This window comes from Saprolegnia parasitica, assembly GCF_000151545.1.
Source record: "Saprolegnia parasitica CBS 223.65 unplaced genomic scaffold supercont2.104, whole genome shotgun sequence".
Classification (NCBI taxonomy): Eukaryota; Oomycota; class Saprolegniomycetes; order Saprolegniales; family Saprolegniaceae; genus Saprolegnia; species Saprolegnia parasitica.
Genome location: NW_012156498.1, coordinates 1,698 through 12,943, shown reverse-complemented (window position 1 = coordinate 12,943; position 11,246 = coordinate 1,698). Strand labels below are relative to the sequence as shown.

The 11,246-nt window shown below is 56.0% G+C and overlaps 3 protein-coding genes across 3 annotated transcripts; 1 reads left to right on the top strand and 2 right to left on the bottom strand.

Moving 5' to 3' along the window:
* Nucleotides 1–224: 224 nt before the first annotated feature.
* Nucleotides 225–4,102, bottom strand: SPRG_21329 (hypothetical protein; the record flags this gene model as incomplete). The annotated part of the gene is made up of 12 exons (XM_012352688.1): nucleotides 225–294; nucleotides 340–939; nucleotides 1,018–1,169; nucleotides 1,221–1,466; nucleotides 1,531–2,149; nucleotides 2,200–2,729; nucleotides 2,780–2,953; nucleotides 3,002–3,123; nucleotides 3,177–3,372; nucleotides 3,434–3,670; nucleotides 3,712–3,931; nucleotides 3,981–4,102. 12 exons carry the CDS (start codon nucleotides 4,100–4,102, stop codon nucleotides 225–227), a joined length of 3,288 nt encoding a protein of 1,095 aa, XP_012208078.1.
* A 532-nt stretch (nucleotides 4,103–4,634) lies between these two features.
* Nucleotides 4,635–8,986, top strand: SPRG_13712 (hypothetical protein). Its single transcript, XM_012352656.1, has 13 exons — nucleotides 4,635–4,820; nucleotides 4,863–4,937; nucleotides 4,984–5,127; nucleotides 5,173–5,409; nucleotides 5,463–5,658; nucleotides 5,704–5,825; nucleotides 5,875–6,048; nucleotides 6,099–7,226; nucleotides 7,265–7,516; nucleotides 7,568–7,725; nucleotides 7,800–8,399; nucleotides 8,446–8,514; nucleotides 8,562–8,986. The coding sequence occupies exons 3-13, from the start codon at nucleotides 5,056–5,058 to the stop codon at nucleotides 8,935–8,937; spliced, it is 3,384 nt and encodes a 1,127-aa protein (XP_012208046.1). The 5' UTR covers nucleotides 4,635–4,820; nucleotides 4,863–4,937; nucleotides 4,984–5,055; the 3' UTR covers nucleotides 8,938–8,986.
* Nucleotides 8,987–9,652: 666 nt separating this feature from the next.
* On the bottom strand, nucleotides 9,653–11,217 carry SPRG_13711 (hypothetical protein). The gene is made up of 2 exons (XM_012352655.1): nucleotides 10,534–11,217; nucleotides 9,653–10,483 (listed from the first exon to the last, which is right to left on the bottom strand). The coding sequence occupies exons 1-2, from the start codon at nucleotides 11,042–11,044 to the stop codon at nucleotides 9,720–9,722; spliced, it is 1,275 nt and encodes a 424-aa protein (XP_012208045.1). The 5' UTR covers nucleotides 11,045–11,217; the 3' UTR covers nucleotides 9,653–9,719.
* Between the last annotated feature and the right edge of the window lie 29 nt (nucleotides 11,218–11,246).

Genomic DNA, 11,246 nt, shown 5'->3' with positions numbered 1-11,246 from the left:
TTTTCTCGTCGGCCGCGATTTGCGTTGGCGTCCGCTCCATGGCGCTCACGGCGGCCGAAGCGGGCTTGACCAAGCCCTGAGGAATCGTGCCACACGACACTTTGGCTTGCGTGCGCTGGATCACGACGCGCTCCCGCAAAATATCGGCGTGTGTGGGGTAGTAGAACCGCCGAATACTATCATAAAACCGCGATAAATCCTCCAAAAGACATTGGCGGGACCTACTATTTCACGCTGACGTCCACGAGCATGCATGCGACCGGAATGAGGAAGAAGACGTCCCAGTAGAGAGTCCTATGTGCGCACACTCAGTAACAGCATGCAATCAACACAACGTACGAGCCAAGCATGACAGGCGTGATGCCAATCATGTCGGTGCCAAGGAACGTCATGTACGGGTACACGAGGAGGAAGAAGAAGAAGAGGAGGATGCTGAACGAGACGACCGCGTAGCTGAACCGCGTCCAGGTCATGGTTTCCAGCATGACTTTGGCGTTCATGGTCATGAGCAAGCCCGAGTAGATCGTCGTGCCTTGGAGGTAAAACGAGTGCGTCGAATACGCAGGCACAATGTAGAGCGGGATCCAAAAGCTCACGCACGCGTGAAACATGGCGTTGGCGATCCAGATACAAAAGCATTTGACGTTGAGGTCTTCGTTGCGCTGACCGGTCATGTACAGTGGTGGGTACGACGTTGCCTGCGCTGGCGGCACGTCTTGGTCGAAGACGCCAATTGAGATGATCGGGAGCGCGAGAAAGAAGTTCCAGCCGGCCATGACAAAGCTCTCAAAGAGGGACGTGCCGCTCTCGCCGTTGAAAAAGTTGAAGAAAAAGAGCACGATCACGAGCGACATGTTCTTGTAGAACGAGTACAAGATGACCTTGGCGATGCGCTTGTAGTTGCTGCGGCCATGCACGAGCAAAAGACGCTCCAGAAATCTAGTCCAAACGTTAGAATCCTTGTGCAAATTAAATCGTTGGGCAAATATGGAAAATCTAGAAATCAAAATCCAAAACTGTGCAATCGCATAGTCGCTCGCGTTCACGGCCTGAACGCCTTCTTGGCCGCAGATGCCGATGCCCACGTGCGCCGACTGGATCATGTTGACGTCGTTGGCGCCATCGCCGATCGCGAGCGTAATCGGCTTGTTGACCGAGTTGAAGCGGACCTACAAGTTGCAGTTGGTCGACGGCTGCGATGGAAAGCAATATGTATGTACGAGGTTGACAATGTCGGCCTTCTGCGCCGGCGAGACGCGGCACGCAATGAGCGCTTTGCAGACGCTCGCGACGACCAGAAGTTTGCGCCGAAGCTCCTTCGCGGTGGCTTGGTCGGCCGCGGATGTTTTCTTTGGTGGAAAGAGGTGCACGAGCGACTTGCCGTCGCACACGACCGCCAATCGGTCCGAGACAATGCCCTTCTTGAAGCACGACTGGACGCTTTCCATGCCATACAGATAGTCAATCTAGCAAACAATTTCCATGAAGCATCTAACCGACCACAACATGGCAGCATCCACTAGATGATACCTGTTCGATGAGCCCGTCAAGGCTTTCGCGGTTCACAAAGAGCAGCTGCATGTCTTGGTTGAGCAGCCGGCACGCGTGGCCAATGTTGACGGCGGTTTCTTCCTTGTCGCCAGTAAGCACCCAAATCTTGATGCCGGCCATGGCCAAGTTGTGAATGGTCGCTGGGACACCGACTTGGAGCTTGTCTTCGATCGCAGTCGCGCCGACCACATCCATGTTGACCTCGAGCACTTCCGCCGCGTCGTCGAGCATTTGGTCACGGTTCACAAGCGAGGTTGCAGCTTCTTGGTACGTCTTGTTCCAGCGTTCGTACTCGTCTTTCGAGAGTTCGCGCTGCGAAAGCACGAGCGTTCGGAGGCCTTCGCTCGCAAAGCTCTTGAGCTGCTCGTCGAGCGACGACGTGAATGCATCGGGGTTGCAGCGGGGCATAATGACGTTATCGGCGCCCTTGCAGAGAAGCAAAATGCGCTGGCTCGGGTCGCGGACAATGATTGACATGCGCTTCCGCGTCGAGTTGAATTCGTTGACGTTGAGAACCATGTACTGTCGCATGATCGGCGACTTGCCTTTGAATGTGACTTCAACTTCCACGAGCGGCGCCGGCGTCACGAGCTTGTAGCTGCACAAAAAAATCGTCAATGGCACCGAAATGGCTTCAAGGGAACGTACCCGAGGCAGCGCGCGGCCTTGACGAGCGCCTCCTCATCGGGCGACGACGCGCGGTAGTTGGTGACGCCTGTCTTGGGGTTGGCCTCGGGAATGACCGTGTGGCAGACCGAGAGAAGGGTCAAGAAAGCATCGATCTTGCTGTACTCGGAGCCGTGGCTTGTGAGCTCCGACACGAGGCGTGGGTCATCAAAGTTGACGGTCTTATCCGGGTGGATCTGAGCGTCGCGAATGTCGGCGGCGGGCCCTGGACCAGACACAATCGTTGCAGCGGGAGCTTCCTTCTCACCATTCCGCTGTGCCGCAAGGAGTGCAACCGCGGCTGCGATTTCCGTCGACCCGTAGCCGTAGACAACGCCACCGATCGAGCACTTGCGAAACTCCATGATGTTTTGAGTGAGCGTCCCCGTCTTGTCAGAGAAAATGTACTCGATTTGCCCCAGGTCTTCGTTGAGGTCCGACGTCCGGGCAATCGCATGGAAGCCTTCGTGGCACATTTCCGGGTCCGACGAGATGTTTTTGGCTTGGGCCACCTATCGAAGACATATGGAGTGGTTGGACAACTCGTCCTTGCATGTACTACCTTGACCATGTCGAGGGAGACGTAGAGCGAGATGGGCACGAGGTTGTTGTAGAGGATGAGGAATGTAAAAAAGGCCGAGTATTCGTGGCTAATGAACGGAAGGTACCACACGATGCCCTGGTAGTGGTCGACCCACGCGTTGAACGCGACGGCGCAAATGATGCACAAGACGAGCTACAATGACATGTATATAAAAAATCTATACAAAAATAGTGTACATACCTGTGTGAAGAAGATGAGGACGATGCAGCGGTTGACCATTCGATAGACGTTGCTTTGCTTGGACGGCGTCGCGCGGGCGTTCTGCATGAGCTTGGACTCTTTGCCCGCAAAGAGCACAATGCCTACTCGATAATATATCGATGTTACATCCGGGCCAACTCGACGGAAACGGTACCGAAGATGTAGTTGCAGCTCCGAAGACTGCAGCCGCGCAAGACGATATTGTTGGGACCAATGGGCACGGGTTCGTTGAGTTTTTTGGCTTGGATACGCCCTGTAAAGTTGTACAAGCGGTTGTTGGGCTGCTCATACTCGATTGTGGCCGCTATGTCCATGCAGCTCTTCATGTGGCTGGTCGGGTCGAGTACAGGCTACAATCGATGGAGAAGGTCTGTGAGGCGCCGCATTACAAATAGTCGCTGCTTGTCGTACGTCGTTGAGGCTGCGAAATCCAATGAGTTTGGCAATTGGCTCGAGCGCGGTCCGGCGCTTCAAGTTCGTCTCGCCGTCCAAGTTGCACGTCTCGACAAAGCACCGACCCTCTTCTTCGGACGTGGCCAAGATCAAGACGTCAGCAGGCATCTCATCCTTGTCCTTGAGGAAGAGAATGTCGCCAACGAGCACGTCTTGCCAGTGTTTGCTCACGAGGTTGCCGCCCGCGGTCACCACCTACGAATTGTATGAGAGATGTTGGCGCTACGAAATACTACTTGGCACTGGCGGCTGTTTTGAACCGCGTCGGCCTCGTGGCGCTTCTTGTCTTCCAAGCCTTGTTTGACCATCGAGACAATAAGCACGATAAGAAGCGGCCCGGCCGTCGTATACGAGTTGGTCGGCGACCACGTGGTGGAGAGCTGGAGGATCGAGATGACGAGAAAGTAGCAGTTGGCCACGACTCGGAAAAATTCAAAGAGCGTCTTGGGCACAAAGCTACGGAGAAAGCAGTCAGCCGCCGATAGCAAGCGCACGGAGGACGAACTTGTAAAACGTGTATTTGGACGTCGCGACCCAATTCGTCGTGTACTTGCAGGTCGTGCGGAGCGTCGCGTTGGCGGCGTCGTCGTTGACGTGCACGAGACGCGTGCCGCCTGCGTCCGCCATACCGTCGGCTTTGTCTCTCTCTCAAACTTGCACACGAACCGATATGTGGCGACTCGACTTGGCTCGAGCCTATTTATACCTGAAACCGACGCGCCCAACGGGCACTCAAAATGGCGCGAAATCCAAAACCTCCGACAAGTTATCCCTCCAGGCGGTCCTCCTTCGTGGTGTGCAGGCGTGGTTGTGAGCCATCGTATACGAAGTCGGAATCCACGTGGTAGTGTAGATAGTTTAGCCATGCAACCATCACCTTAGAATCAAAAGGGCTTCTAGCTTGCTCACGAGCTTGTGTTTCATCGAAAGTCCATCATCCCTGTACTCGCTCGCTCTAGCGCGTCCGGATCGCAGCGTCTGCTTTGCCCCCACGACGACATTGGCTCGTGGTCGCGTTGAGATTTTCGCACGAGTGCACCGGGCGCCATGCCATGTGGAAAGCGTTTCGTCGTGTCAAGCCATTTTGGCTGTTATTTTGCGCGTGTGTTTCAGGCTATTTCCAGCACGAGGTGCAAGGCGCTACGTTGCCATTCGTCGAATCCAAGGCTCGAGCGCCAGCCGTTGCGAGGATGACGGACGTGGTCCACCCAAACGGCGAGACCAAGCTCGAGGTCGCCGACACGCGCAGCATCTTCGTCAACGATGAGGCCAAGAACCGCGAGCTCCGGCTCAAGGGGTACTACACGACCAATTGGGTCGCAACGTCCAAGTACACGCTCGTGAGGTGCGTCGTACGTCTCGTCCAGCCCGTTTTCACGTTCGGTAGCTTTGTGCCCAAGACGCTCTTTGAGTTTTTCGGGTCATTGCCAACGGATATTTCCTCTTCATCTCGGTCATTCAAGTACGACGGTCCATTTCTTGTCACAAAAATATTCATCCGAGCGTAGCTGGCCACGTCGTGGTCGCCAACGAACCCGTACACGACGGCCGGGCCGCTCCTAATCGTGCTGCTCGTCTCCATGTTCAAGCAAGGCTTGGAAGACAAGAAGCGCCATGACGCGGATGCGATCCAAAACAGCCGCCTCTGCACCGTACACTCGGTGTCGAACAGTATGAAAACGCTTATTCTGCGCTAGGTGGTGACCGCGGGCGGCAAGCTCGTGAGCAAAAAATGGCAGGACGTGCTCGTTGGCGACATTCTCTTCCTCAAGGACAAGGACGAGCTGCCCGCGGACATATTGATCTTGGCCACGTCGGAAGAAGAAGGTCGGTGCTTCGTCGAGACGTGCAACTTGGACGGCGAGACGAACTTGAAGCGCCGGACCGGGCTCGAGCCGATTGCCAAGCTCGTTGGATTCCGCGGTCTCAGCGACGTACGATGACGACGACAGCGTCGTGGTGAATGATATTGATGGTCTCTTGCTAGGCGGTGATGAACGAAGAGGAGCACAAAGCGAGCTGCGCGGCGTTCCAAGGCTCGATCGAGTACGAGCAACCCAACAATCGTTTGTACAACTTTACGGGGCGCATTCAAGCAGCGTCGACGGGCGACGCGGTGCCCATTGGCCCCAACAACATTATTTTGCGCGGTTGCAGCATTCGAAGCTGTGCCTACGTGTTTGGTGCGAGCGTGGATTAGTCAATGATTCGCTTGAGCGTGCGGTTAGGTGTCGTGCTCTTTGCGGGCAAGGAAACCAAGCTCATGCAGAACGCCCGCGCGACGCCGTCCAAGCAAAGCAACGTCTACCGAATGGTCAACCGCTGCATCGTGCTCATCTTTATGACGCAGGTACAGGATGCGTCATCACAAAGTCTGTGCGGATATAGTATCATGTCAGTTTTTGCTGTGCATCATCAGCACGCTCTCGTTCAATTCGTGGGTCTCGGACTACAAGCAACGCGTGTGGTACCTCCCGTTCATCGAGGCCGATGGCACGGCCTTCTTTACATTCCTCATCCTCTACAACAACCTCGTGCCCATCTCGCTCTACGTCTCCCTCGACATGGTCAAGGTAGTACTTGCAAGGACAAGTTGTCCAGCCACTCAATATGTCTTCGATAGGTGGCCCAAGCCAAAAACATCTCGTCAGACCCGGAAATGTGCCATGAAGGCTTCCATGCGATTGCCCGGACGTCGGACCTCAACGAGGACCTGGGGCAGATCGAGTACATTTTCTCCGACAAGACGGGGACACTCACTCAAAACATCATGGAGTTTCGCAAGTGCTCGATCGGTGGCGTTGTCTACGGCTACGGGTCGACGGAAATCGCAGCCGCGGTTGCGCTTCTCGCCAAGAAGGACACGTCGTCGGCACTCAAACCCAAGGAGCCCGAAGGGGACATTGACGCGGCGCAGATCTTCCGCGACAAGACCATCAACTTTGACGACCCGCGATTGGTGCACGAGCTCGCGACACAGGGTCCCAACGCCGACAAGATTCGGGACTTCTTAACGCTGCTCTCGGTGTGTCACACGGTGATTCCCGAGGCGAACGCAACCACGGGGGCGGTCAACTACCGCGCGTCGTCACCTGACGAAGAGGCGCTCGTCAAGGCCGCGCGCTGCCTTGGCTTCAATCTAAAGACGCCAGCGCCGCTCTTGGAGGTCGACGTGACGCTCGCGGGACAGACCGCCGCGACGTGCGCGTACACGATCTTGAACGTGAACGAGTTCAACTCGACGCGGAAACGCATGTCGGTCGTGGCCCAGTTCCCGGACGACCGCCTCGTACTGCTATGCAAGGGCGCCGACAATGTAATTTTGCCGCGCTGCAAGAAAGACGAGTTTTCGACCAACCTCGACGAACAGCTCCGCAACTTTGCGACTGAGGGCCTCCGGACGCTTGTGCTTGCCCAGCGCGAGCTCTCGATTGCCGAGTACGACGCGTGGAACGCCAAGTACCAAGAGGCCGCAACGTCGCTCGTGAACCGGGACCAGATGCTCGACGACGTGGCCGAGCTGCTCGAAGTCAACATGGACATTGTCGGGGCGACCGCGATCGAAGACAAGCTCCAAGTCGGCGTCCCGCGCACGATCTTCAATCTCGCGCAGGCCGGCATCAAGATTTGGGTGCTCACTGGCGACAAGGAAGAAACCGCCGTCAACATTGGCCACGCGTGCCGGCTCCTCGACGATGGCATGAAGCTGCTGTACATCAACCGCGAAAACATCGACGACCTCGTTGCGCAGGTACGATATCATGGGAAAGGGGAAGAAGATTGGACTAGATTGACTATTTGTTCCAAATGCCAACGATCCAAGACCTCTACAAGAAAAAAGCCGTGAGCAACGACATGGCAGTCGTCTGCGACGGCAAGTCGCTCGTGCACCTCTTTCCCGCCAAAGCGACGACGCAGTCGGACGCGGAGAAGGCCACCGCAAAGGAGCTTCGGCGCAAACTTCTGGTCGTCGCGAGCGTCTGCAAAGCGCTCATTGCGTGCCGCGTCTCGCCGGCGCAGAAGGCCGACATTGTCAACCTCGTACATACATTGCTTTCCATTGCGCAGCCGTCGACCAACTGCAACTTGTAGGTCCGCTTCAACTCGGTCAACAAGCCGATTACGCTCGCGATCGGCGACGGCGCCAACGACGTCAACATGATCCAGTCGGCGCACGTGGGCATCGGCATCTGCGGCCAAGAAGGCGTTCAGGCCGTGAACGCGAGCGACTATGCGATTGCGCAGTTTCGGTATGTTGATACTTTGATCTTTTGGATTTTGTAGAGCTGCCATATTTGCACAAGGATTCTAACGTTTGGCCTAGATTTCTGGAGCGTCTCTTGCTCGTGCATGGGCGCAGCAACTACAAGCGCATCGCCAAGGTCATCTTGTACTCGTTCTACAAGAACATGTCGCTCGTGATCGTGCTCTTTCTCTTCAACTTTTTCAACGGCCAAAGCGGCTCGTCGCTCTTTGAGAGTTTTGTGCTTGCGGGCTGGAACTTCTTTCTCGCGCTCCCAATCATCTCAATTGGTGTCTTCGACCAAGACGTCAACCCGGAGCAAGCGTTGGCCTTCCCGCCACTGTACATGACCGGCCAGCGCAACGAAGACCTCAACGTCAAGTGTTTTCTGCTCTGGATCGCCAACGCCATTTACCATGCGTTTGTGAGCTTTTGGATCCCGCTCTACATTGTGCCGGCCTACACCGCCCACTCGTTTTACCTCCAAGGCACGACGATCTACTCGGGCTTGCTCATGACCATGAACGCCAAGGTCATTCTGGAGACGCTTTGCTGGACGCGGTTCAGCTACGCGGTCCTCGCCTTTAGCATCCTCCTCTTCTTCTTCTTCCTCCTCGTGTACCCACACATGACATTCCTTGGCACGGACATGTTTGGCGTGACCCCTATCATGCTTGGCGCGTACGTCTTGCTGAGATGAACGATATGTCATGATGATACATGCTAGGGATCTCTACTGGACCGTCTTCTTCCTCATCCCGGTTGCAGGCATCCTTGTCGATGTGTCCCTGACAAGGTACATCGTCTCCGTGTCCATCTTGTCCCGCCGACAGTATGGTGTAGCATTTACCGTATGTACTGGCCGACGGAAGCCAACATCTTGCGCGAACGCAGCGCGCTCAAGAAGGTCGACCAGCGCCTCACGGACTTTTCGAGCCGCAAGGGTCTCGCGTCGCAGTCGTTCGTCGACAACGAGGGTGATGAGAAGGCGGGCGTCCGCAACCTCGAGATGCGCAGTTACAAGGGGTTTGCCTTCTCTGCGCCCGACGACAAACAGGCGACGACGCACCAAACGAGCACCGGCGCCAGCGTCCGCGAAATCGCAACGCTGCGCGTCGACCAGCTCAGCACCGGGCGGCGCCTCAGCGACACCCAGTCGATGCACGGCCCCCGCGACTCGTTCAAAGCCAACGAAGCGCGATCGTCGACCAATCCGTAGCCGCCGTCGACACGAAACACCATCCAAATAACCATGTAGCTAGCGGCTCTTTGCTTTTCTTTCACAATACTATCAATACACCCCATGCCATTGTCTCGTTGACCCTGTGACCCTCGATGAATACAATATACTCATATATATACCATATAGTATATAGGTACACGTCCTGTACATGCACCTGGATCGGTGTGTTCCGTCCTCCTTCATGATGATGCCCTGCGTAGGACCATTGTACGGTATAAATGACGTCAGCGCTCGAGAAATGACGGTCATTTACGTGAAAATGCGGTTATATCACGGTGCAGGTCGCCGGCGCGATCCAATAGCAACAATAACCTTATGACGATTGGTATGCTGAGCGCAAGCTTGTGGCGCTCACGTCATCAACGCGCGCATTGTCAACGTCGATCCCGTCGCTGACGAACGAACACTCCCTGCCCTAGACAGCGTCCATAGTCGCTACGTATGTCGTTCTACTCCACGAGCGAACAACAGGCACAGATCTCATTGTTCTATTCTTTTACGACTCTAGGGGCTCAAAGGGGCCGAGTCCCGTGACAGCGTCCAGTCGACCCACAGTCGACCTCTGACTCTTCTGCAGCTTTAATCGAGGTCGATACCGTACTGCGAAGTAATACATGATCACCGATGCTTCAGGTATTGCATCGCCATCGCGTTTTCATCGCCATCGCGTTTTCATGTATGCAACCGAAGGGTCGGCTTTGAATTTAGCTGATATACAACATATCCATTTTTGTTTACACGCAGGAGGCATAAAAAGACTACATGTCGGTGGCGTTGAAGATGCGGCCTTCGAGGATCTCGTCGTGCTGGATGCCGTAGCAGAGGCGTTTGTCGCAAAACTTGCGGTTGAGGACACGGGGCGGCGCGCCGGCGCCATCCGCGTCCACTTGCACGTGGACGCTCGTGGGCAGTCGCGTGTCGATCCATTGGAGCTCGACGCAGATCTGCGGCTCGAGCGGGTCGCCCATCGCCATTTTATGCACGGCGCTGCCCAGCATTTCCATGTTGAGCTTCTTCTTCTGCGTCAGCGACACCCAGACCTTGGCCTTGGTTCCGTCGCGGTGCGCGCTCAGGTCGATCTCGCCTTCGCCAATGCATTCGCCCAGCGAAAGCGTGTCGTGGTTGTACACGACGAGCTTGATCGTCTCGGGCTTCGCCTCGGATTTGAACACTTCCTTTTCGTGCAGTGGAAAGATCAGGTGCTCGTTCCAGAGCGGGTTGAGCGTATGGCGCTTGATGGACGTCATGTGCTTGAAGCTGCCGCACGTCAGCACAACGTACGGGTCGAGAACGTTGCGCATCATGTACGAGCGCAAGTTGCGGCCTTCGAGGATCGACAAGTGCATCTCGCTCGGGTGATGGATGAGTTCCTTCCCGAGCCGATCCAATGTGTCGAGGTGCACGATATGGCCTTGGAGCCATCGGCCTTTGACCGTCGACGCCAGCAGCACGGGCATCTGCAGCTCAAAAATGCGCACCGGCGTCGGGCTCTTGAGCGCGTACCGTTCGTGTTGGAGCCACACTAAACACGGAATCGATCGATGCGTTATGCATCAAACATTCAAAATGTACCTTCGTGCTCGGTCGAGTGCCCGTCGCTGCCCAACCCGCTGGACGCGTAAAAGTTGACTTTAACGCGCCCGTTCTTGACCCACGCGACGGTGCCTTGGCGCCACTCGCCAATGTGGCTTTTCCCGTAGACTTGGACAAGGATGTGCTCGCCGATCGTGCGCACGCTCTTCCGGACGTTGTGCTTGAGGCGGCGCGAGTGCTCTTGGATCTTGATGGACGTCTCGGTCGAGATGTTGCTTTTCCGGAGGTACACGAGAAAGCAGATGGCGATGCCGGCGTTCTCGAGGCAGCAAAAGGCCAGGAGACGCTGCAGCAGCGAAAAGCAATTGTCGACGGGGCCGTAATTGAGCGTATCAATCGGGCACGTGTACGAGTCCATTTGACCGGTCACGTACACAAAGATAGCAGGCACCGCGACGGTTGCGATGAGCGTCTCAAACATAAAGGCCCCGTACCACGGCCCAATGCCGATGCTACGACGGGGCACGGCGCGCTTGCAGTCGATCGTCATCTTGATCGCGTCAAAGCGGAGCGCAACCCAGTTGTTGCAGTACGCACAGAGCGCGCAGAAGGGCCACACGACCGAAAAACATGACCACGTAGCTAAACTGAATCGCCATGTGGAGGAGGTCGCCGGACGGCGAGTAGACCGGCATGCTCGACTCTTCGAGAATCCCGGTCGGCCGTGTAGCTGTAGTTGCGGCAGCGCCACT